Consider the following 26070-nt stretch of genomic DNA (forward strand, 5'->3'; position numbering starts at 1 on the left):
CACTTACCAGTGTGTCTTCACATTTCTGTCTTAGTAGCTGCTCAGCTGACATGTACTGCCACAAATACTCGAACTAGTAATGTATATACGCTTCAGCTGGACCTACAACCATCACAGATGATGAATGTCAGACCTACTAAGGACAGACTATGGCACCGTCGATGTGTAAAGACCTGTGTGGTAAAGATTATCGGCTTGACTGATTTTGGTCACTAGGATCACTGCAGCATTATTTCATTAACAGTGTGAGTTTTCCATCCACCCTACTGAAATAATATTTGAGAGAATATTTAAGGGGGAGCCGTCTTTGTGTGTGATGTGATTGCATTTACCTCCATTCAAACTCACCTAAACCCCTTCATTAGATACCACTGATAGTCCTGACAAACTCATAAGATTCCAAGTTGCTTTCACTGGATAGCAGATCTTTTTGAGGACATGCGGGTTATGCCCGAAGGGCTGTTTTAATAGACAAGTATATTTCATGCATTGGGATGCCCCATATCACATTTGAGAAATGTGCTTCGATTGGTACAAAAGGGTTTAGTTAATTACATTCCTTTATAAATGTTGTGGGAATGTTGCAATGCGTACATATTACAAGTTCCAAGTACGCAAAAAGGTTATATCTTTGGCATTAACTAGCTATCCAACAAGTTGGACTTTTTTAAAAAACCTTTTGAGATCTTGCAAGCTAAAATGAAATATATATGTTGTTCTCCATGTAGTGTCCATGCATTAAATGTCAACAACCTTGTGTTTTGCTTAGTGGTGTTTATTTATTCAGCTTTTGGATGCAAACAAATCACATAAAGAGGAGTTGAACTTAAATCTTCTAAGCTTCTCATCACATCTACGCCCAGGTTGCGCATCGATTTTAGATCTGTACGCGTTCAGGAAGAAACACATGAAAGACAAGAACTGGAGATTGTCAAGTTAAATGTCCAATTTATTTTTTATAACTTGAAACTGGAACAAACTTTGTTTTGAACGAGCGTACAAATGAAATGGTAGACACATGCTGAACTCAACATTGTGACAATAAGGGAAAGAAAGAGGCCAAAATCTTGTACAGAGAATAAAAGGAACAATAAATATTTCACTAAGCCATATTGAAACGACCTCAGGCCATTTCAATGTTTTTTATCCATAATAAAAAAGTGCTCGCGTTTTCAATTTAAACAGAGCACAAATACCAAGCAATAATAAATAGTTCCAAACTTGTAGTAAAAGACAAAACCTCCAAGTAAACAACAAAAGCTCATACAATAATAGAAAAGGTAATAAAAATATTTTGCCTTGCCAGTACAAATGCAAACAACTTAAGTGATGTGACTTTGCTTTGCAGTTCTAAAATACGAAGAGCACCATAAAAAATGAGGTTGTATGAGACAAAACAAAATCTTGGACTGTCATTTTGTTTTTATCAGGGCTGGGATGAAATGCTCAATTTGACCTATTACTTACAAGGGACTCAAAGTTTAAAAAACTTTTATAAATAATGAATTCCACATTTTTAGTGGTGGTGAAATAAATAAAAAAATAAAAAATTGTTATGGAGAGCAATTATGGGCTGAGTTATTGTGCTTATGGCCTAGTAAAGCAAGATTTATTTTAGGAGAGAAAATCCTTATTTACAATAATTGATGTAGAAACAAAATCCCTGTGCTTGTTTCTGATTTACAGTGGTTTGTTGAAGTTAGGTGAGTTGAAGACTACCCTGCTGCTGGTGTTACTGGTTGACAGTGAACACTATGATAGTGCATACTAAAATATTATGTTAAGATTGTAATGCTGAAGTGGGCATCTTTAATACCCAAAAAGTAGCATGTTCACGCAAGTATGAGGAATTCTTAGGATCTATCCTCGTATGTAAAAATTGTGAAGTTTCATCTTTAAGCAGCTACAGAATACTGTAGCACATTTTTACTACAAAAAACTGTTCCTGTGCCTTTTATTTACTTGCTTTTTAGTGACTGTGATTTTGTCTTTAGATATGCTAAGAAATCATTTTATCAAGCTTACAGACCAAAGGATGTCACATTTCATCTCAGCCCTCAAACATTCAGGAGCAAATGGAATGTAAAATTGGGGGAAGTGGGACAGCAGCAAAGCAACTAAGAAATAAACAGGAGAGACCTGTACTTAGAATAGGTCCTGTTGTGACGGGGAATGGAAGGGAGGCTGTAACAGGACCACTAGAATTTAACTTAAATCGAAGTAGAATGGTTTAAACAGCAGGTCACTTCACCTTCATCAAGTAGATGCATAAAACTGATTGTAAATCATAGAAAGGGGCCTTTCGGTTAGGGATTATTACGTACAAAAGATGAAAGCTGCCTAATCTCATCTTGTAATTTTCAGGAAATCCCCACCTATTTACTGCAAAGAGCATTGATGGAATGTAGCTTTAAACACGTTTTATTTATTTATTTTTTACAAAACTGAATTCCCCTTAAAATGAATTGCAATTACCAAGCAGCCTGATGTGGCTGTACCTGGGAAACCCTTGATGCAAGGTCCAGGCAGCGTATAAGATTATTAGAGCCCTGTTGGAACAGCACTTTCTGTAGGCCAATTCTGACAAAAAATATATACAACTAAAATTATCTGTGAACAAACAAAATTACTTAATCTGTTCTGCTTCTTTTACACAAAGGTCATCAAACAACCCTTGATTCCTGTACAATCGGACTCAACATACAATTTTTTTTATTTTGTTTTAATTTTTTTAATATTTTATCCTGCCAAATTAAAAAAAAATATATTATGGCAGCCGGTTTGTTTTTTTTTCTCCAAATTTACTAACAAAAAAAGGAACATTGAATCCCTTTAAAAGGACAAGCTTACAGTTAAAAAATTACAAGCTCCAGTAAAAATACAGCAAGTGCCTACATTATATGAACCAACCAATAACGATATCCATTCCAGAAAAAAAGGGGAAGAGGGAACGAAGTGAAAAATAAGTACAGGTCAGGAATGTGATTTTTTTCTGCAAAGCAATAACAATATTAAGCACTTTTTTCCTACGTACTTTTTCTACATGGTGTAGCAATCACCGCTGAATCCCCATATACAAGTTTCTATACATTTTAGAAATAAAAATTCAACACCCAAGGCAGGAAAAATTGACTAAAACTCAGACTTTACAGTTACAGTGACAAGAACAAATTTTATAGACCCACCATTTAAATTTTACTGCAACATTTTCAAGGAAAAGATTTTTTTCTGTTTTTGTAAAATGCCCAGGCATTCTCCATTATTACAAATACTGGTCCACTTTTACAGTAATCAAGAAATTTTAATATATATAATATATACTAAAACCCCGTCACCAAAGGAAAAAACAATATATATATACATGGCCATTATGGCATTTTAAAACCTATCAAGCAAACTTTGAAAAAAAAATTATCGCTCAAACACACATACACACAATTTCTTTTACCCTTGTATGTATTCAATACTGTAAACGTATCTTAAGACAGAGTGCACTAATTTAACTTTAAAAAATTTGCAGTTGTTCCTGAATTGTTTTAGTTTCCATTCAACGATAACAACTCGTAACTTGTGTCATTTCAGTTTCAATTCAGCAGTAAATAATTTCCATTCCATTTTCTAAGCAGCGTTGTCCTGAAAAATAAAAAGGCTGAGAATAATTCAGCTAATGGACGTCCGAAGTTGTGCTGGGTTTACATCTTCATTAGATTGGCTCTTATGGCATTTTCATGTCCACTGTCTTCAACCAGGAATTTGTTTAAGTAAATGTGGATTGTTTTAGAAAAATGTACTTTTCTTGTTTTACTATTTTTAAATGTCTTTTTTGTTTCACAAAAAATGTTTTGCATTTGTCTCAAGAGACTCAAATAGGAAGATCAGTTTTCAAGGCACTCACATCAAATTGAATGGCAGTAGAGAAACTGTCCAATATATTACGTTTTATTTTATAGTGCCAGTATTGTGAATGCCATGCTTAGCAACACCGGCACTGAATCTCAGCGGTTCCCTTATAGTTTAAGCCCAACGTTGGGCCATAGATTATACTATGGTGTAATTTCTTGTTTAGAAGCCATTCAAACTCAAACAAAAGTTTTAAAGTGCGGGTCAACATAATTAAAATCTCTAACCTTTATCATCCACTGTTCTTGCTAGTCCTAATAGCTAAATAACAAAAATGGGAAAAGTAGAGCAAATGCACTATATGTCTGCTATAATACATAGCTCAAAAACAGTTAACATTACTGGAGTTTGTGATTAGCTTGTCTTCTTACAATAACATTATTGTGCATTATACGAGATAACCGACTATAATTCTGATTAAACAACAAACCACCCAATAAGCATCTTGAATATCCGATTAGATGCTACTGTTTATATACCTCACCAACACGATCAAGGACAGTAGCAGTGCACTTGTAAAATAATTAATATGCACAAGTATGCTAAACTGCTTTTTTCGTGTTACAAATGTGGACGTTCGTTCTTCAGGGCCCATCTTAGATATCCCCCCAAAGAGGTCTCACAACCAGATATTCTGATGTTATTTTGCAACAAGTGACAAAATGATTACATCTTGATGTATATCACTTACACCAGGGTGAATATCTGCTCATAATGCACAATAAGTATGCTATTGCCAGGTTTACTGTAGCTGCCTTCAATCAATACCATTTCCTATTTAAGTACGTGTCCATGTTGAAATTTGCAGAGAAAAGGCCTCTTATCATTAGTGACATCAACAGTGCTACATATCATTTCCAATTACGAAAGAAAGTTAAGTGCTACAATTTCAAAGATTGTTATCCGCTGTACAATTTTTTTCTGATCTCCATGCTTTAAAGGAAAAAAAAAGAGAAAAGAAAAGTTACTTAAGTTTTGGCTTCTTTGCAAGAAATTACACATGCTTAGCTTAAATTCAAAAAAAGCAGCAGCCCAAAAATGATAATTTAAAAGATATGCTCCTCCCCTACAGCGCAAGTAATCTCAGGCTACTAGAGGGTAAAATTAAAATGGGATACCCAACAAAATGTAAATGAACTTTAAACAAGAATAAAAAATAAAAGTACCTGCACATGCCAAAAATTACAAAAACCCAATAAATACAGAAATTATTGCACAGTTAAAAGGCTCCACATTTTACTGCCTTAATCAACCCTTGGGTTTAACAGAACTTTGTAGACACAGGTTATATTTAAGTGTCAGTATCTGGCACTTAAATAGTTATGCTAAGGTATATTTAAAGAGGCAAGTTAGGTCAGCTTTTCTCAGTTGGCAACAGACTGTACAAATTAAATGATACCCAGACCCCTGAATTAACCCAGTTGGGGGGGGCTTAGCTTCTTTCTGCCTGCTCAATTTTTACATCATTTGAAAGCAAATGTTCTCCATGCCACTTTTTCATATGTTTCTCCAGGGTGCTGTAAACACTGAAGGGCATCTGGCACATGTCGCAGTGGTAGACCTCCTTACCTAGCTGGCCATGCGTTTTCATATGACGTGTCAGCTTGCTGCTCTGGGCACATGCATAGTTGCAGAGCTCGCATTTGTAAGGCCGCTCTCCAGTGTGGCTCCGACGGTGCACTGTGAGGTTGCTGCAGTTCTTAAAGACTTTGCCACAGTATTCGCAAGTATCACTCCGCCGTCCCTCCTTGGAACTGGGTCGACCAGGACCGATGTGCGGAGTGCTGCCTCCACTTGCTGTCCCACTGCGCCCTGAGAGACCCCCATCTAGCATGTCACCTGGTGGAGTAGAGAAACGTAGGCTTCCATTTTCTGAAGAATGTTCAGATGAGGTTGCAAAGGGAGATTGTCGGGAGTCTGTGAATCCTATGAATGGATCCTTCATGAAGTGCCTTGATGCTGCATATCCAACCAGCCACTGTGAGTAAACATTTTCTTGTGGGATCATTGGTGCTGGTGGTAACTCCAATTCTTTCTCTACTTTTATTCTTTTTGAAGATGAGTTATTTAAACCAGGGCTTGTGATTGGAGTTGGCTTTCGAGGGAGCAAACCATGAAAAGGTTCTCCTGGGCCAAAATTCCTACCATTTACTGTCCCTTCCTCATTATGCTCAAGTTCTCGCCTGACAATGTCCTCATCACCTGGATGCCGCCGACACAAGTCTCGAGGGTCATTGGACCTCTTCATGAAATGACTCCTTTTCTGTTTCTCAGCTAACATGTCATTATATTGCTGCAAGGCCCCAAGGCCTACATTCTCCATGACTTTTCCTAGCATAATGGATTTTTCGTCATGTAGAGGCTTGGAACCGTTTTCTCTGTTTCGGCTAATTTCTGAGTCCATGCTGAAACTAGATTCTGGTCTACTTTCATTTTCAAGTTCCTCTTCTTCCTCCTCTTCCTCTTCCTCCTCTTCCTCATTATCATGCCCCAGGGAACGATCGCTTTCGTTTCTGAAATCATTATCATTAGATTTCCCTCCTTCTCCGGTCAGATCGCTTGTGCCTGGCTCCGGAGAACTTGTGGTGGACAGTCCATCCTCTGACCTGCCAGTCATGGAGCCAGACTTGTGCATATGTGTTTTCATATGGCGTTTCAGCTTACTGGCTTGAGAACAGGCATGGTCACACAGCTGGCATTTGTATGGTTTCTCTCCTGTATGACTACGACGATGCACTATAAGATTGCTCTGAAACTTGAATGTTTTTCCACAAAATTCGCAGGACTTGCTCTTTGCTAGGGGTTGGGGTGGAGTAGTACTATTAGGAGGCATTGGTGGTAATGGTGGCGGAGTACTTAAAAAAGGTGATTTAGGGCTTGGCTGAAAAGGGTTCAACATACGATGCATAGGGTTGCCACGGTTGGGTGAGACAGGAGGAGGAGTGGAATTGTTACCTGCCAGTTCTCGAAGCCTTCTGGAGAAATCCATTGCTGGGGACTCAATTGCCATGGGGTTGAGACGCATAACTCTGTCAAAGGCACTGGGATGCTGAGCAACTAACCCCATTTCTTCGGCACTAAGGCGATGTGGGTCCAGATGGTGGCGTGGGGGTGGACTAAATAGTGGTGGAGTGTTGGGAAGCCGAGCATCAAAGCCAGGGTGTTCACGCAGGAGTGGTCCTGTCATTCGCAAAAGACTGAATGGGTTGGTATCGCCCAGGAAGTTCATCAGCGGGGACGGTGCAATACTCTCCGGTCCCAGAGGAGGAGGGATGGTGATGCGTGGTGTAAGTGAACTGCTGGAAGGGCTTGCTTCAAGGTAGATGCGAAATCCATGCGTGTTCTGGGCATGTTGAAGCAAGAACCACGCACTGTTAAAAGGCTGCTTGCATGTTGTGCAAATATAGCTTGAAGGCTCATCTTTACCTGTAAAATAAAAACAAATGTGTTTTAAAATAATATACTGTTAATCACATCAATGTTATTTTGCAAAATCTATTAATTTTAGATGCAAGCTTTCATTGAAATACGCTTTTGACTGAAGGCATAAAATACACAGATACTCCTTTTCTATGAGTACTCTAAAAATCTTGCTGCTTTTCCTGGGAAAACACTCAAAGTGCCCAAGTCAAGGGCAAACAAGCCTTGCTTTGCAAGAATAAATATTTGTTTTAAAACACAATTGTATACAGTACACAAACACTCAACTAGGTTTACACCGTAATAATATGCGCTACTTCACTTTCTTTTGAGCTCAGAATGAATTGACAGCCCCCTAGTAATTTGAACTAACGGCATACAAGTTATTCACAGATCATTCTAGAGGGTGCATTAGCCCACTAATCTATTTTGCTAGCTAGTCAGCAGCCACGTATTGCCCCTTATGCACCAACATGACACGTTTTTAGCAACCGTTCAGTTTATATCAGGAATAGGCCTTCCTTCAGTCATTCATAGGGGTCAGCTGAAAAAGTGAGAGTACTCTAGAGGTGTATGCTAACACAGAGGTGACTGCATAATATGTTTCCCTGCTGTAAGTTGCACAATAGTCATAAAATTACCTCTCAATATCCACTTAAACAATAGACCATTAGACAGTGATCAGCGCTCAACCTATTAAACCTTACTGACTTCCGTTTATATGAAAAAGGCAATTGTATCATCAATGAGCGTTCCACTTGGTTCAGATCTGGACACTAAGATTGTATCAGACGAATATATTATGTAACAAAATATGAATGTTCTCTAGTAAAGACTGGCATTCATTTTCCTCTGGTGAATATATATGTCTAAAAGTGATACAAGGGAGCACTACCAACTTCCCATGCCACCAGTATGAATGGGAAAACCATGCCACACCGCAGTGATGCCACTGCATTTTTCCTGCTATTGTGTTGGGTGTCAATCAAGCAGTCGTGCACTTAAGGTGATAGCCTGGGAGACTAGAATCAGAGGAACAATGAATGTTTCACATTTAAGATGAAAATGTAGTTGTTATTGAACAAAAACTTGTGGGTAAAAGACACCTTAAATACTTTCTGAGAAAGACATGGTGAGTGCAGTACAGATTTGGCGAGGCGGCCTTGGGGTCAGCTGACCAGCAGGAAGACTACGCATAGGGCAAACTGTGATGGTGGCACAGTCCAGTGACTGACATTTTGTTTTGAGCCACCTACGTAGCCCAATTACAGCACAAGCTATTTTAAGGGGATAAATTGGGCTCCATGCCACCATTTTAGGTAAGGGTGAACTGGTCGCTAGTGGAAGTAAGTATCAGCTGCTAGCGTTGCTGCAAAAGACTTTAGTTTGGTTGGGTTTGCAGGCAGCGGATTAAAGCACCTACTCTTTTCGCATTGGTGCAACGTCAGAAGCTGAAAACAAAGGTTGGGCGTGCGAAGATATCAAGCAGCGGTTAGTGTGTTGTCAGACTTGTACAGGAGCTATGTGTGGGCCTTGGGAGATGATGAATGTGCAGTAGGCATAGCATGATGAATTGCTTACAGCCTGTTTGTTTTATTTCAGGGGTGGTAGAGGCCCAGCGGCTGAGGAAGTGGTTGTTTGGGTGGTGGGCATTTGTTCATCAAGTGGGCAGCTACTCAGACTCGCCAGAGGGGTTGGGGGGGTCTAATTTGGGTTTTAATGATCGTCAGTTTAGGGTTAGGTAGAAGGGCAAGGAAGGAATACTTAAGAAGGACCTATTACAGACGTTGAATAGCATGATGGGGAGGAACAGGGGTCCAGAAGTGTTGCTTCTTCGCCTCAGGGAGCAGGAACTAGTCGAAGAGAAAGGGGCTGTGTTGTTGAGAAATAAAAAGGACTTGTTGGAGATTAAAAAGCAGTAGGCAGGATGTTACGTGTTATCGACCGAGTTAGTTCCGCTGAGGTCTTAGAAAGGGTCCTGCAAGCCGGCTGCAATAGCTAGAACTTGGAGGAAGGTGAATTGGGAGATGTCAAGTTTTTGTAGGGAGATCGGTTTTGGTTGGCTTTATCATTCGAACATCACATCTGAGACCTTAGAGATTTTCAGGAGAGATGGTGTACATCTATCTTGGATGGGCATGTATTTATACTTGCACTTATACGTGTTGACTAAGGCTCTTAATATTAGACGTTAGGCAGCCAGGACACCCACCACACAGAAAAGAGGAAGGAGAGGTAGAACAGGGGAGGTAGGTTCCCAACCTCCCTTGTTCTGGGTGATGGGGGCATGAAAAGTTTGCTAGGAGTTGGCAGTCGTTGGTCGGCATTGCCAGTTGTGGAACCATGTGCAAGGGGAGGATAGGCAGGTATTTCAAGGTTTAGTGTAGGATGTTTTGGTACTTAAAGGTTCATACATAGTCATAGGATGTAGAGGGAATAGAACATTGGAAATGTTGAAATGCAATACAGTTAAATGAGTTTGGCGCAGGGTGGGTATGTTGGGTGGAACTGTAGGGGTTGGAGCGGGACCAGGGGATAGTTCACTGGATATATAGCGAGGCTTTAGATTTTAAAAAGTGGTTACCCAAGCAAATATGTGATGTGCACCTGTTTCAATAAAGCTGTCTTTTTCACACAGAAAGTGATCAGTTTTCTGTGTTGTGCTCGCCCCTCCCAATTTGTTATTGCGCAGTTAACCCATAGAATGCAGCCACTTGATATAAAATAAACATATTTGTCTTAATGTCAACGTCACTGCCTTCTGATTCCATATATTGACAAATAGAAGTAGATTGATGTATTTGTCTATAGATAAGGATCCTCCAGCTTTCATGGTTTTTAATTCATTTTTTTATAAGTTTTGACAGGAAATGCAGATACATCTGATTTCAGTCAAATAACGGGGTGACGATCTAGATTTGATTTTGGACTTGACTTCAGCTTTTCATCCCTTATCCGTGCCACAGAGTAGACCACACAAATGTAGAGCGCACCTTCCTACAAAGCTGCAAGACTGTCCCTCGCAAAGAATTCTACAGTCAATTCCTGAACAGCATCACTTAGGGCCCGATGTAGGTCGCCAAACACTGGTCGGTAACGGCCGATTTCGGCCGTTACCGACCGGTATTTGAAGATGGAGATGTAGGGGCATGTAAAGATACAGAATCTGTAATTTTACCGATTCTGTAAAATACTGAAACGGTAAATTTACCGATTCGGTAATTACCGATTTCTACCGATTCTGTAATGGAATCAGTAAAATTACCTAAATCCCGATTGCCAGTTCTTAAATACCGAATCGGTATGATTCGGTATTTAAGAATCGGTAATCTGGGATTACCTACATCGGGCCCCTAGTCTTGAAGTCTACTCTCATTTCTCTCTAGGTCTCTGTGACATAATCCACACAGACGAGTCTCCTCCATGATGCAAGATGTCAGTGGACACTGGTTGGTGAGGTACCTAGTGTATTATTGGTGATCAGGTTGAAGTCTTTCACTAAATGATCAACAGGTGTAAATAGAGAAATGAATACAAATAGTAAAATAATATGTTGACTTCAAAGAAAGGAATACAGAGATGCATGGTATTATATATATTAGTCAGTGAGTCTTACGACCCACTAAAACTGAAACCCACTTCTAAGGGAAAGGATGGAGAAGGGAGATAAGTGTTATGGAATATGTTCATCAGTGACTCTTAGGGTGCACTGAAACTGAAACCCATATCTAAGGGAAGGGATTGGCAAGGGAGATAGGTGGTACAGAACATCTTAATGGTTCCTATGGCTCACTGAATCCAAAATACAGCCTTGAAGCTTGATTTGCATATAGTTCCTCTTTTTCGTTTATTCTAACACACCGTCCACCGGATGAAGTTATTGAAATGTGCAGAAGAAATGGGAAAGATGAAGGGTGATCAGAAATACCAGACAAAGGGGAGATGTTTGCCTGTTAATCATGTGAATAGGACTTTTGATGCCTTTTCTGCCTAACCTGTCCTTAAAGGTGGTTTGACTGAGAGTCACATTTTAGCAGGTCTCTACAGGCTGCAGAGACCTTTAAATATTTAAGTACCCTGACAAGTCATAGGAGTTGGAATTGCATGTCAAGGCTACAGCTAGCTTACACCCTAACTAGCCTAGCATCAGAGATGGATGCAGAATCACCAAGGCTGAGGATGATAGCAGTATGACATATCGGAGAGAAAGGTGTTTAGTGGTGATGTGAGAACTGAGATAAAAGAATAAAACAAGCACTGCTACCTCTACTCTTTTATGAAGCGTGGAAACTCAATTTATAATCCACAACCGGATACACGTTTGAGAACTCATCAGAGCTGGCCTCTGTTGGGTTACGCCTAGAGATCGGTCAGAGGCTTTCCACCTAGTACACAGCATGATCCCAATCAAGTACCACTGAAGCAGATGCACATTATGAAAATACTGCATAGCAATCCTCAATCTGCCACCTCACAGAGGAACCAATGATGAGGTGGATGGAGGTGTTTCAACTTACAATGTGATGTCTGAAATGCATTCTAAGCTATGTGTTGGAGTTCGTCCCGTATTGATGTTGGGCGCAGTTAAACCAATAGATAAAAATAAAAAGGGAAATAAAGTGTTTGCAACACACGCAAGGCCATTTTAACATATCTGCAGGCACAGGTGCCCACAAACGTTCCTAATCTCACTGCACACCTTCTGCCCAAATGTTACTATTGCAAGAACAGTCAGTAGAAATTAATGTCGCCTAAACATCAAGTGTTTTTTTTAACTTGTTCTCAGTCTGTGATGTACATAATCTATAAGATAAGTCAACATTATTGAGTTTCACGGTAACTGCTAAATTGGTTGCCTGTAAAATAGCCCTCTATCACCCATAGTTAATAAATTGTTCAAAAGACGAGGATTTGAGCCTGAGGCAGGTAGAGAAATAAACTACCGGTTAAAATTCACTTGTCATAAGTGACCCGTGAAATTAAGTGATATATATATTTTTTTACCCGTTATGTATCCTTAATATTCTACATGTTGTGGTATTTTGTTTGCACTGAATTTATTAGTATAAAACCCCAAATTCACAGGGAACACTAAAATGTGGGAAATATTGAATGAATCCCTCTACAGTTGTCATCGTCATAAAGACATCCCATACCACTTTGGAGAGCTTTGCCATTGTCAGGGTCACTAGGATTCATGTTGCAACATTATCTAAACTAAGCCGAACGATTGTATAAATTATGTGGTCACAAAGTTCTGTGTGGCACATTCTGTGCCAGCTTTTTTTGTATTAGAGCCTTATGCAACATTGTTTGGTGAAATGTACAAATTCTGAAGATTATATGGCAAAACTGCTACATCCATAAGTATGCGGTTAACAGTGCAGCCGCAGAATCTCATCAATCCAGTGGCGCTGATCACTGTCTGTTGTTTTATGAACAATTGATGAAAGGTGTACAAAACCTAAACTTTTCCAATTCAATCGCTGTCGATTGTTAACTGCACTTTGAAGAAGACAGTTGTCTCACAGTAACTTCCCCAAAATAAACATGTAATAAAAAAACACATAACAGGTAACATGTCTAAGGTGACCCTAAATTGCTATCTTGGGATTCTGTTGACATTTACAAACCACACGGCCTTTGACACAACCCATTTTTTGCATTATCCCATAATCAATGGACAACCGAATCTCAGTCACAAGAGTCAAAGGTCTGTTGAACCTTTTCAAGAGAAGGACTTTGTATGGTGAAGTCACTAAGTCAGTGGCCTTTTGATTGGACAAACCAAATAGATTTAGGTAGGCCTGGGCTTCAAATTCCACTCGCAGAGTTTTTTCCTATCCTTGTAGAGCGCGGAGTTCCACAAAACTCCATGTAGCAGCGTGGATTGGAGTTCTTCCTCTCACGTGGTTCACCCACATTCATTTGGCAAGCTCGAGCAAGGAACATCCAATGCTAAATCACCTCCCGGTGAGATTTCTCAACAAGTCAAAAATAATTCATACAGTTGCGCTTCTCAACAACAACTATACAAAGAAGCAAAAAGTAAATTAAAAAATATTCACCTTTAAATATTAACCTACATAAAGTGGAATTCGAGAATTTAGGGTAGACCAGATTTACACAGCCAGCTATCATTTACTCAACTATCTTATAGGGTCCAGTCCTTTGCAGGTACCAGAAACAAACATAATGCTGTGATGGGAAAAATACCATGGTTTTTTTAACACTGAGTAATCAACAAATATGGGGGCAGAAGGAATTTCCCTTACTCGGCACGAATACATTTGGGCACATTGTGCTACTAATGTAGTTTCTTTTCCTACGTATCTTCTGCACAGGGATGCTGCGCTCTCCGACCTGTTCTCAAGAGAATAGGAAAAGCAGTGAGGGAAACACCCGAATGGAATGCTAATGTGCGCACACATATGTAACTCCAGTGCAAGCTCGTCACGCACATCCACTGTAATCTGGATGGTGTATGAGCGGCAATTTAGATTTTTTTTTATATGACTTACTCGAAAATAAAACACATTTGTTTGCCAATTTTCGCCAACTCCATTGGGGCAATGCTCTAATCAAGACAGCATACAGTCAAAGGCACAGGCAAAAATGTCATCAAAATGTCTGATCAAAAAGTAAGCTTTAAAAATTGTTATTTCCTGGCTCATCCCTACAATCTGTGCATCCAAAAATGTTCGCATGTGGAAATAAACGTAATTTATAATCTATCTTTATTCATTTAAAATAAGCAGTACAGCAACAAACTTGGTCACACAGGGGCAAAAAGAGCCTTATCTGAAATTAAATGAAATAGTCAAAAAGATGGAAAGCGTTTCGAACATGGGTTGAAGTTAGACATGTGTACTCAATAGGAAATAGTTTGAGATAGTTTGAATCATGCCCTTTCCTCACAGGGAGCCAGGGTGGAGCTCACCCAAAATCTAAACACGGTGCCTTAGAGACCATTCATCAGCGGGTTGCAGCATTTTATCGGCTGTTACTGCTGTAACTGAACTGCTAGTAGGCCCAAGTAGTGTGCAGTGCCAGGTTTGCAAGTAGTAATCCGTTCTGAAGAGTGAGAAAAATCCCATTTTGTGTGAGAAACACAACTGTCAATACATGATCATGTTGGACAGCTCCTCGAAGTGGCTCGAAGAGGTAGTGGAAGTAATTTTCAAACGTTGCAACTAGCATGACATTATGTTCGACATCTACTGGAATTGGGCCAACTGGTGAGCAACAGCTAAGATACTACAAATAAACCAGTAACGTTGCTGAATGCGTCCTATTTTAATATGTTCCACGTCGCTGCTCTTGTGAAAAATAGTAAACTATTGTCAACTTATGTTAACACAATAACAATAAGAAAGGCTTCATCGCTTTATCTGGCACTCCAACTGACCAATGATAATTCATTAAACAGGCTTTCCTAATGGCTAACTGACCAACAGCGCTCTCTGAAACACTTACATGTATTTATGTATTTTTTGTGTCTGCAAAGTATTTAGTGGCACAGTTATCATGCCTGCAGACAATGGCTTTGTCCCAAGCAACAGACTCATCATAAGCTTGGTTTATTAATTGCCGTCAGAATTAGGTCAGCACCGTTGCCACCACTAGCCGTTTGAAGAACAGGTTCTTTGTTTGACATTTGCATAAGGGGGTAATTTTTTACTTTTTTTCAGTAACTTTTTTTTTATACACAATGCTTATTGCATTTAGTCATCTGAATTATTGCTGATTGATTACTCCAGTGTAATTACTGCATCTTTTATGAAATGGCAGTGAAGTTGGTGTATGCCATGCAAATTAAACATGGCAGTCAAGAATGTTATCTTCAGCCTGTTTTTATGAAGTACAACATATGTAGAACTCCACAGAGAATTGTGTCAGTGCTTAGCTAATGGTCCCAAGGGTATCCGTTGCACGCACTTCCTACTACTGAACTTTATTACATGCTTAGGATTGGAAAAAAATGTATTTGCACATGGCCTCAGTTCCTAAGTTTGTCCGGATCCAAGGGATATCATTGGCTGTCAACAAGAATGAGGTCATTATTCAAGCATATTATGCCATCTGATTTAATGGTGGCAATACAGAAGTCATTGACCTATAACAACTGCTATTTGATCATGGAATGCCACTGATTTATTATGCTTAAAATGTCTTTTCAAGTTCACATTGCTGCACTCTATCTTATTCTTGGCTTGTAGATAAACCTACAATGTGTACTTGTCAAGATTAGGAGCCTTGTTGTTGATAATATATCCATATTTGAAGTGCTGGGGGAAAAGTGTGCACTGAAACCACCCAAAGGGATCACAGTTACAAGAAGTTATTGGACCCATTCCTGCATTTGATTTTGATTTTCACACCTTGATACGTGGTATGATGTACACAGTGGTCTTTTGGGTGCAGTTTTATGAAGAGTGTTCCCCTTACTGCAGTATTCTAATTTTATTGCATTGCAGTATCCCTAAAAATGTGTAGGAGCACAAATGAAATATGCTCAAAGCAGAGAAATGCCTGACTGCATGCAAAACAAATTTACTCAATCTTTAATTGCTTTACCTTAAACATTTGTCCCCAAATGTAGGCCCTTAAAATGGTTGCAACGAAACACAAAACCTGCAACTTTAAAGTCACCTTGTCCTTGTTAAAGGAATACTTGCATATCATGGTTTATAGCGATCCAGAGCAAAGGTGGTTGAAATTCTGACCATCTTTTCAACATATACTGAGATGGAAGTAAATGATATGGCAGAATTTTAAAAACAGGAACTAAACTCGAGCATTCTATTTTAACATGCGCAGCTCCCTGGTTTGGGGCGTCAGGAATATGCTATATAGTAATGGGAGAAATGCAACACACACAAATGAATTTCACTGCTTTACCTACACATCCATACTGTTTAATGAGTCAGGATGGACAAGCAAGAGGTCTAGTTGTCCTTGCAAAAACCCATTCAGAATCCAGGCCTTGGAGACATCATTATAACTGGTGAACGAAGCACTATATTGCTTCATGTCATCACTTCTTTAGCAATGCAAACCCTTCCTGTTTCTTTAAACCAACAGACTCTCCATGTGCGATGCTAACAGGAGATGCACGGGCTGTAAATCTTACTCTAATGGAATGTACATTTAGCTATGAGGACATAATTGACGTTATAGAGAGCCTGGATACTGTGTTATATAGGTTATCTAATACAAAGGGGACTCATTAATGAAACAGTGCAAACAAGTAGTAATATATGTATATTGTTCTGAGTGGTGTTATAGCAAAAGTGTTCACGTCTTCAGGGATTTATAAACCACAAGAAAACAGCAGACATGCACTTGTAAATTTGTCTCATTTGTCTTTGAAGCTAAAGGTTATTACCTTGATCTGAATATGTAATAAAAATCTGGTAGAGTAGAGATGCGGGGGAAAGCCTGAATAGTTAAATTGAATGTAATGATAGACAATTATAGGGTGGAAACTGGACCCAACAATAGCTGCAGATGTATCAGAGCCTTCTGTAAATGCATTTCACTCTACGATTTTACACGTAGAATAACATGCATTTTACGTATGCATTTTCCCTTGCATGCATAGATACATTTCATTATGTGTACTGGTGTGTCTGAGCTCACTCACACAGACATACATATACACACACACACATTCACACCTGTGTATTTACTTATACATGTGTATAACAAGAAAATAATGTGTGCCATACATATGTGTATGTGCTCTGTTATTGGTGGATATATACTATGTACATATTGGTCAGGCGCCCCCTACAAATTGCAGAGGAGAGCCATTAGTTGCTCCACGGGCAGGAGCCAAGGTAAGCAGCCCCTTGCCAGTTTAACCACAAAAGGAGGGTTGTGATATCATCAAGAGGCGCCTGGGGCGAGAGCCTTTAAAGTGTCTAGAGGCGAGGGTTTGCCTCTTTTCTCTTCACTTCGCACCAGCATCCAGCTTACCAGATCAAACACACACCAACCCACTCCTGGAAGGCGGAATAGCTAGCAGCAGAAAAAGGGGGATACACAAAAACTTGGGCTGATTTACTGAGCTGACCAAGTGTAGTGGTGTTGATTTGTGTGGGCACTGGGAAGGCAGAGGGGCGGACTGACCTGCTGGTGGTCCTGGACCTTTTATGCCCTACCCCGGGATGCCTGGAGTTGAACATGTTGTGGGGATTTGCCGTGTGACAGGTACCCCGGCAGGTACAGAGTGCTATGCAGGGCACTGGTGTATGTTTTTGAATGGAACTGCGGGTATTGCCTATTCCTCTGTTAGACGGAGGAGAGGTTGCCACTAAGGTATGCTTGCCAATAAACAGCGGGATGTACTTGGTTGAGTGGCATGGGTGATGGATAAGGGATACAGGCCTATGCATTCTGGAATGTTGCACTATAATGGAAAGTGGTGACAGTCGTATTGCTTGTACAATCTTTCAGCTGTTTGCCGATATTATGTCCTCTATTAACATAACTATAATGTCTGCTTAACTATGTTTCGCATTTCTCACCGATGCTGTGTGAATAAAGATAAAGGACTATGCCTTGACTAAACCATAATCGAAGTTGTCTCTTATTGTGAGTCTATTCAGTGGGAATCAGCGACTTGAACGTTGAGTGCACTATACATAGTCATACATTGATGCATATGTCTATGAACACATGCATGTGTACATTTGTTTATGCACTTGATAAAACAATTAAACACACACATGCAAGCTTCTGCACACTTGTGAATACACATGCTACCTCAGGTTTCTTGAAAAAAAACTACGGTCTAGTTTATAAATACACTAAGATGTACACACTGTTTGGAGCACTACCCAAAGGTTTATGTTTGCAAAAACAAAGACCTTGCTGTTTATTTCAGGAATAGTGAACAGAATTGTAATTAGGCCAACCTATATGATAAGCACAAGACCCATCTGAGAACAAAACCCCTAGCACGAGAAGTCTAGCTTGCAGCTGTAAAACGGGTAACTGTTCTTGTGCGTTTGGCACCAATATGGTTTAACTTCGGCTGTGATGGGAATAAGTTGCATTCCACTTTCCAGAGGCAGCTGAAAAGGTTTTGAACTACACAACACATAATAAATACAATGTTTGCACCAATGCGCTCTCCGGGTATGTGACCAACACGAGCAGGTTTGAGTACAATTTCTGATTTCCAAGTCAAATCCATTCAATTAAAAATCTATAAAAACAACTGCGGAAGTCGATAACATTTTAAATCGGGCAGCACTCGTGTCCTCGGACTCAAACAGTTTCCAAATGACGCTTATCTGGTGACGCACAACGGTGACCGGCGAAACGAACGTCATGCGTCCTGGGCCGACGCTCGGATCGATGACGTCACAGAGGACAGTGCCATGTACAACTTAGGTCCTGGTTAACCAAGCGCATTGTTAGAATAACTCCTGCCGGCTTGTCGAAGAGCACAAAAGTCACCAGCTAGTGAATGTTCTTTTCTGCACCGCAATTAAGACGAGTCAATACGACGTGCCACAAATGGTATTTTACTCTCAATAAGAAACTCGGGCTGAGTTTATTCAGAATATTTTAGCGCTTCCCCCAGGGATTTTGGTCCGACGCAGATGGCAAATAAAGTACTGAGCCTCGGGCTAGAGCACATTATGCTAATTCTAATGTCAGATGTACTTTAATATACAGCTCTATTTAATCACCCCATTATTTCACATTTCCATATGAAAAACCCGCGGCACTTCTGCAGAGCTTTCACTCTGCGACAATGCCAGCTCCCTTCAACCCGCTCAACAAGGAGGCGTAAGGAAGACCGGTCATTCTCACCAACCAAAACGTTATCGTTTCAAAGTTTATCTTCCTGAATATTGACATCGTCGATGCGAACAAAACCACTCGGCTTAACATCAACGAAAATATGGAAATGTCTTTAAATCCACTTCATTTTTTGAGCTTGGAGGAGCAATACATGAAGGAAAGTGAAAGTATAAAAAAACAGATTCGTTTAGATTAGAGCAGATTTCTCCATGCAAAGAAAACAACCAGGAAGCCAATGGACTCATGTGTTCACTTGGAATAATTAACAAGATGCATGGATTCATAGAATTGTAGATAGACATGAGCTGCTAAATCTATTCAGCCAATCATGTCCTGCCACCTCACCTAAAAAAGTTTTCAACATAGGAAATTCATATTCAAGCAACATACTAGTTACTGGATCCATACGGTGAGAGTCCACCATTGCAAAGGGATGCCTTCAGTAAAACCAGCATGCTACACCTTGTACAATCCTCCCACTGTCTGTTCAACTATCGGTTGTAAGCTCCAGGTCCTCCTTTGTATACCCTTCTGCGCCCCAGCCCCTGGTTCTTTCTCCTTTTTATTACCATTTCTTTGCAGTGTGCTGTTCTGCATCTATGTTCAGGCTGATAATTGCATACTTCATATTAAACAGGCACATTCCACTGAATAGACTTTTGAGTTACCTGTTAACCTTTCTTTAACTGTTTCACCACTGTTATGGGGTTCAGAAATCGAATGATAACTCACAATGCTTTATTACAACATGGGAATGTTGGGAGCGCCACTGAACACGTGGAAGTGGCTCAGGGCTTATAATGGTTCGTATAAGTCAGTATTACCCAAAGAATGCGGCCCTCCTGACCTTTACATGCTGCCCCAAGTCAGCAGCAGCATTGGGCTTCTGGTTACTGGATTCAGTACTAACATTAAAAGAACTTAAATAAACAGGCAAGCATCTATTCACTGGTTAATTGAAGCTAAATAAAGTAACTTACTAGGGTGCCCTGCACAGCTTAACTATAGGAACATCTTCACTTTTAAAGATCTTTGCAGCAAAAGTGTAAACATGTGATAAGATTCTTCAAAATTTTAAAATGTTCTTTTATTAACATTGTGTGAGAAGTATTTTGTTAAAAGATGTTTTTTTAAAATGAATATCAAAAAATTCATTCTTACCTGCATCCTAACAACAATGCCAGTAGTGAACTAGGAGTCATGTCAGTTGTTATGTGCATTCTTAGGTTGAACTGAGTTCCTATTATACATGAACAATATTATACTTTATTCAATCAAAACAGGAAAAGGTTTTGTACAGCACACATCCTTAAGTCATATATTTCAATGTCAAATCAATTGCCTAGGATCACACAGTTTGGTTAATTAGGGAAGCCAGGATCAATCTCAGGTTTTCTGGTTTCACATTGTGAAATTCAGGCACTAGATGTATATGCTTTGCTTCCCCCACACCTGCATAACTGCCAACCGCCCACCCACCAAATGCCACCCTGCTGGCATCAATGTGATCATTGGTCAAGTTACAGACCAGACTTTATGGCCCATGGGAAAATGTTTGCGAGAGCCCAAGGTATATGCCTTCTGCTCCAACATTCCAATGTTTGTCTTTCTGTTTCTAGCTTTTTAATTTAAAACATTCAACCCTCAGTGGATGGAATGTTCTAACAGCCTTCAGCCCTTCTGCTTCAAACTATACTGGTTAATAAAGGCCCTCAATGTCATAATAGGCCCTCCTCTGTCGCTACGTACCATAACTCAGGTTCAGGGCTTATACCAACTAGTATAGCCCTCGGCAGCAGGCTACAAGTCTATATCAGAATGGTCAGTGGCCATGGTAGCGGATCTGGTTGTTTAGGGTGAGGGCACTAACAAGTAATAAAGACCTGCTATTCACATTTCTAAAGACTGTGATTTAATAATGCTCCACCAAACAATCGGAATCTAACTTGGACAGTGTATTCTGCTGCAGCAGCTGCTTAGCGCTTCTCAAGGTGCTGACATGTAGTCAGTTTACAAGACATGTCAACCAACATTATTTAGTAAGCACCAAGGATACATTCGGGTGACTTCTTGAAATAAATCCTCAGTTTTGAAAAAGGCTGATGGATCCATCAAGCATGTTCTAATAGTTTTAGCTAACATTATAGAGGGAATTGTCGCGGAGATAAATGTGTTTTACCTCACCTAGTTTGCAAACGTGCCTTTGTTTTGAAGGTATAACCAGGGCTACTAGAATTATGCAGCAAGGGAGGACCAGATTATGTGGCAGGGTTTACTAAATTATGTGGCAAGAAAATGTAAATTATGCGGCGTTATGAAGCACATTTTATGATAGTATTAGTTCATTGCTTGTCATTCCAATACATTTTAACACTGTCTGGACAAAGGCTTCACCTCATTAGCATTACTGTAAAACCAAAATACAGCAAAATGCAACTGAAAGGTGAACAGTCATGCCTTACTTTGCACAGCTACACGTGGAGCTCCATTTTCAGTAGCTTTTGGCCCGTTTGATGTATTGTTTTTGTTAAAACCTGCAAATTAGGCAGCATATGATGGATAATGAGACAAATGCAGTAAATCCATAACTATGCAAAAAATGTTGCAGCTGCAAAATGGCTTTATTTCAGTTGCCCTGGGTATAACTCAGTTGGTAGGCATTATCTCATGATAATGACCTCATGAATATTCATAAAATCTAAAAGAACAAGAGTGGTAATAGGATCAGCTGTAGTACATTTTTAAAATGTGCTGTTACTAGTGGGTGTGGGGAGGATGGTCCAAAGATAATTTCAAATAGGGCATTGCAGTACTGCAGGTAAACCTTGATCACCAACATACACCAACAGAGCAGGTGGGTGGGACATGGGAACAAGATGCACTAGCTTGCCCAGATTCCTGGTTCTTGATTCCATCCGAATCAAACCCTTGAGTCCTCTGTCGGGATGTTTTGCATCATCCTTTTTTTTTGTAATCCAAGCATTTGTCTGCCTAAAAAGAATGAACAGACACTGCCCAGAGGACAAGAAGTCTCCAAGTTCTAAGGGTTTTCGGTCAATGCCAACCAGTGCCAGAAAAGACCCATTTTAAGTGAATCATGTTCTTGTGGCAGGCCAAAGCGTTGACATGTTTAATCTAGGCAAACATTGTTTTTATTCCTAAAGAAAAGCAGCTCAGAAACGAGGCTGAAGGTTAGGTGTTACTCAGGGCACAAGTCCTAAAAAAAGAAGTGGGGGGGACGCTGTCACCGGAAGTGACGTCACGAAAGGTGGCTTGCACCATCTGGCTCATTACCTCCCCTCGCTCACCCCTTAGATGCGATTGCATCAGAGAAGTCAGCACGTGAGTAGCATGCTGTGAGCTCCGAGCTCGTCGTCCCAGAGAGGCCAAAGAGTGAAGTCCAGCTGTTTGGCAGGGGGGACGGCGTCCACCCGATAAAATAAGTGGGAGGACGCCGTCCAACCGCGTGGTACCCCGACTCGAGCCCTGGTGTTACTGATGTGGCAGATACTACCACTCTTGAAACAAACACAAGGTCACGTGGGGACCTGATGGCAACACCTACCATCTGCGCAAAGCACCACGTGCAAAGGAAGTAACCAAAAAAGTGCTGAACTGGAATCGAAATATTTCTATTTTTTTTACTGCCCTTAAGGACTTTAGACTAATATACAGAGGTTTTACCGGCACAAGTCCTGCTATTGTCTCTTGAGATGGTGTTTAATGTTTATATACACAACCTTTGCCCAGCAGCCTGAAAGTGTACCTCCAACAGCACATTCCTCAGTGCCAACAAAGAGTGCTTTATAGTGGCGTGACATGAAAGGTAGGGGGTCAGAAGTGAATGCAGTTCAGCCTTTTTTTTCTCCACAGCTTTGAGTGCTTCAGAACAGACAATCCCCAAACAAGGCTGAACAATGGCAAGTCTCTGCAGAGGGGAGGAGCGCCGTGCCAGTACAGGCCTGCGCTGCTCTGGCGCGCGCCGCTTTCCATCAACATTCCTCCTTTACATCTGTTTGCTATTCAGTAGAGAAAAAACCTGCCAACTGAACTCAATACGTATAGCTGTGAGCTTTAATGAACAATAAATGAAGAATTGTCAAGTATGATTCATTCGTAGTAACATATCTGTATGTAACACTTGACGACATAGTGTTACTGCTTCGTAGCAAAGTAAGGAGCATGTGCTAAGTCAATAACACTCATTTCATCGAGCTCGGAAGGTTAAAAGGGGGAGGTGTCCTCCCCAGATTCGGTTCCGTGATTTGCAGGTGACGCACAGACTTCCCGGGAATGCTCATCAGTCGTTTTGTGCGAGAGAAACGATGGGAGGGTATGAGAGCGCGCAGAAAATAGTGCGAGGCTGAGAAAGACTGAATGGAAAAACATGAAGCAGAATTAGAGAACGGAGGACCGAGGGGGAGAGAGAGAGACAGAGGCCAGGAGTTTGAGAGGAAACCTGAGACAGATATCAAGAGAAAGAGTAAACGGGAGTATGTGGGAAAACGTGACCGTGAGACAGAAAGAGTGAAAGAAAGATACAAGAAGAGAGTGAATGTAACAGAAAGGCTGTGAGACAGAATGTAAAAGAGACCAAGAGTTTGTGCGTTCCTAGGGGATAGTGGTCTTAAAGCCAAAGAGATAGGCAAGGAGGATAGAATGGGTGTAGGTCCATACTATATAAATATCACCTTGAAAAAGGACATGAGCCTCCCCCCATTGGCCACCAGTGATGCCACAGGTAACAGCTGAGAGGAGGGTGTTCTTTTTTCAAGGAGATGACTATGTATTTGGGAGTTGAAACTTAGACACTCATCCTAGCCAAAGCTTTGTTGCGTACTTCCAACTGCTCGGTTGTTTACGCAAAATGTTTTGTTTACGTGATTGCCTTGCAAAAGCCAGTGGGTCTTAGCTTAAAGAGATTTGGGGGCATGTCTACTATACTGCACACCAGAACTTTCTGAAACATGAGGCAGACACACACTCAACACTGTTTAAAAAAAATCCCTACTTCTTTGGGATTCTCATTGACAATCAGGGGTAGAGCTCGGCTGCCTAGAACCCAACACTCTGACATCCAAGTGCCATCCGAGGCCTCAAAGCTTGGTCCTCATTCGTAATGACTTCCAATGTACAATGATTGTGCCCATGCAAGAATTAATTTACATGTATAGTCCCTCAAGACACAGATGTAGGCCTGTGGACATTTGTCTAATCATCACTAACCCAAAGCCAAGCTTCTGGAACCTTTTGTTCCTCGGTGACCTGAAATGAAGAACTTTCATCCTAGTCCAAGCGGCAGCTAGTCTGCAGTAGAGCAAAGAGTTAGGGATGTGCCTGCTACAATAAGCCTCACATTCTTTACCTTAGAGAAATGCAATGGCGAGCAATGGCTCAACTGTATTGAGAAAAGACTACAGTTCCCACAATGCATTATGTTATTTATAAAAAAATAGCTCAAGACTGGGACAGAGTGTCCCAGTGTCATATGGTAGCTCTAATGAGGATGAGCCCATGCAAGCAGCTGTCCTAGTCCCCTCCTTTGTGCTTTAGCACTAGCAAAGCACAGATTAATTAATTCTGTTTTAGTACAGTAGACACCCCCAGACAGTTAATTTCAGGGGATTTTTTATGAGCCACCCTACACAATGAGTTGTTTTGCTACCTTGCAGATGCAGCACAAAAATCATTGGGCGGTCGCTTTCAATTAAACAAAATCCGGGTGACAAGCCTAAATTTATCTGTGAGGGAGGGGGGGATCTCTAGAGAAATGGAGTACATTGCACATGTCCAGAGTTAAGTGTGCGCCCTGCATAACATTTCATAATTTCCGTGGCTCCCTCAGTTAATCAGCGAGCACGATTTAGGACCCTATGATGCAAAACACATAGGCCTCTTAAAAATAGTCCTTTATGCAGAGCAGCTAATGCGCATTACGGTACCACTGCTGTTATTTATTCGGATGAATAATTCCCTGAAAATGTTTCCTTTATTTTGGTCCTGTGTTAGATAGATTGCATTCTCTGCACTCAATTATAAGTGTGCTTTGTCGGAATTCTAGCTGAGCCCAGCGAAAAAAAGATTTAAAAGAAAAGAGCGCATGCATTATTTATTCCCGGCACTGAGCACACTCGTGGAATCCCAGTCAATTTCCATCATTATGGAATATGGAAATGATATGAATAAGAAAGAACTCGGCTCGACACGTTGCATTGTCGCGCGCTTGCGGAGGACGCAGCAATGCGCCGAGCGCGCGCGGAAAACGACGTCAGATAACGGAGATAAACACTGCAACACGTCTGAATATCCTACGCACATTTTACATTTTCAAAGAGCCCAGGTAGAATGGCTGGATTATTTTGGACCGAACTGCTCCGTTTAGTAGATTAAACTAAAACGGTCGCTCGTGTTGGAGCCTGCTCGGTATTGGCATATGGAAATCCTGACTTGTAAAAATAATTTTGACAGAAAAATACTGCGCGAAAAAAAATGACCCGGAACAAGACAGGATACTTCTATTGTATCTCGTAAGCACGCCAGAAATGAAATGAAAGCCTTTCCGAGAACGTGGAGTCTAAAAAGCTATTTTTAGAGCCATTGGGGCTGCTATTCTTCTTAGCTGGAGGAGCACTCGGAATCAGAAAGTCAATTTTTCCTCTATTTGCAGGAGTGCGCCGGTTTTCGCTGGAAAGGCGCCTGTGTTGTGTTTGGCTGCTGTTCATAGACTGCCTTGGCAGGCTCTCCTTGGATAGCGTACAGTGACTATCGCTCTTGCATACAGTAGCACTCCCGTTTCAACCCACCCCGCCACGCGTTCTCCAAGAACACACGGAGCGCAAGAAAATCCCTCCGAGTTGGGATTTTAAAGAGGCGCCGCCAGGAAAAGACAATGCTTGTAAATGAGACTGACGTATTTCAATAGAAACTATG

At 40.7% G+C, this 26070-nt stretch overlaps 1 protein-coding gene across 4 annotated transcripts in view; it reads right to left on the bottom strand.

Moving 5' to 3' along the window:
• Positions 1 to 933: 933 nt before the first annotated feature.
• The window catches only part of BCL11B (BCL11 transcription factor B), a 159880-nt gene continuing 134743 nt past the window's right edge, over positions 934 to 26070 (bottom strand). For 2 of the 4 annotated variants that reach the window (XM_078660133.1, XM_078660135.1), the window contains exons 3-4: positions 5470 to 7326; positions 934 to 4833 (exon numbers count right to left, since the gene is read on the bottom strand). In XM_078660133.1, coding sequence (XP_078516259.1) covers positions 4790 to 4833; positions 5470 to 7326 — 1901 coding nt within the window. In that variant the 3' untranslated portion in view covers positions 934 to 4789. Of the gene's footprint in view, positions 4834 to 5202; positions 7327 to 26070 lie in introns of those variants that run through there. The other 2 variants (XM_078660132.1, XM_078660134.1) reach the window with 1 other exon arrangement.

This window comes from Lissotriton helveticus, chromosome 9, assembly GCF_964261635.1.
Source record: "Lissotriton helveticus chromosome 9, aLisHel1.1, whole genome shotgun sequence".
Classification (NCBI taxonomy): Eukaryota; Metazoa; Chordata; class Amphibia; order Caudata; family Salamandridae; genus Lissotriton; species Lissotriton helveticus.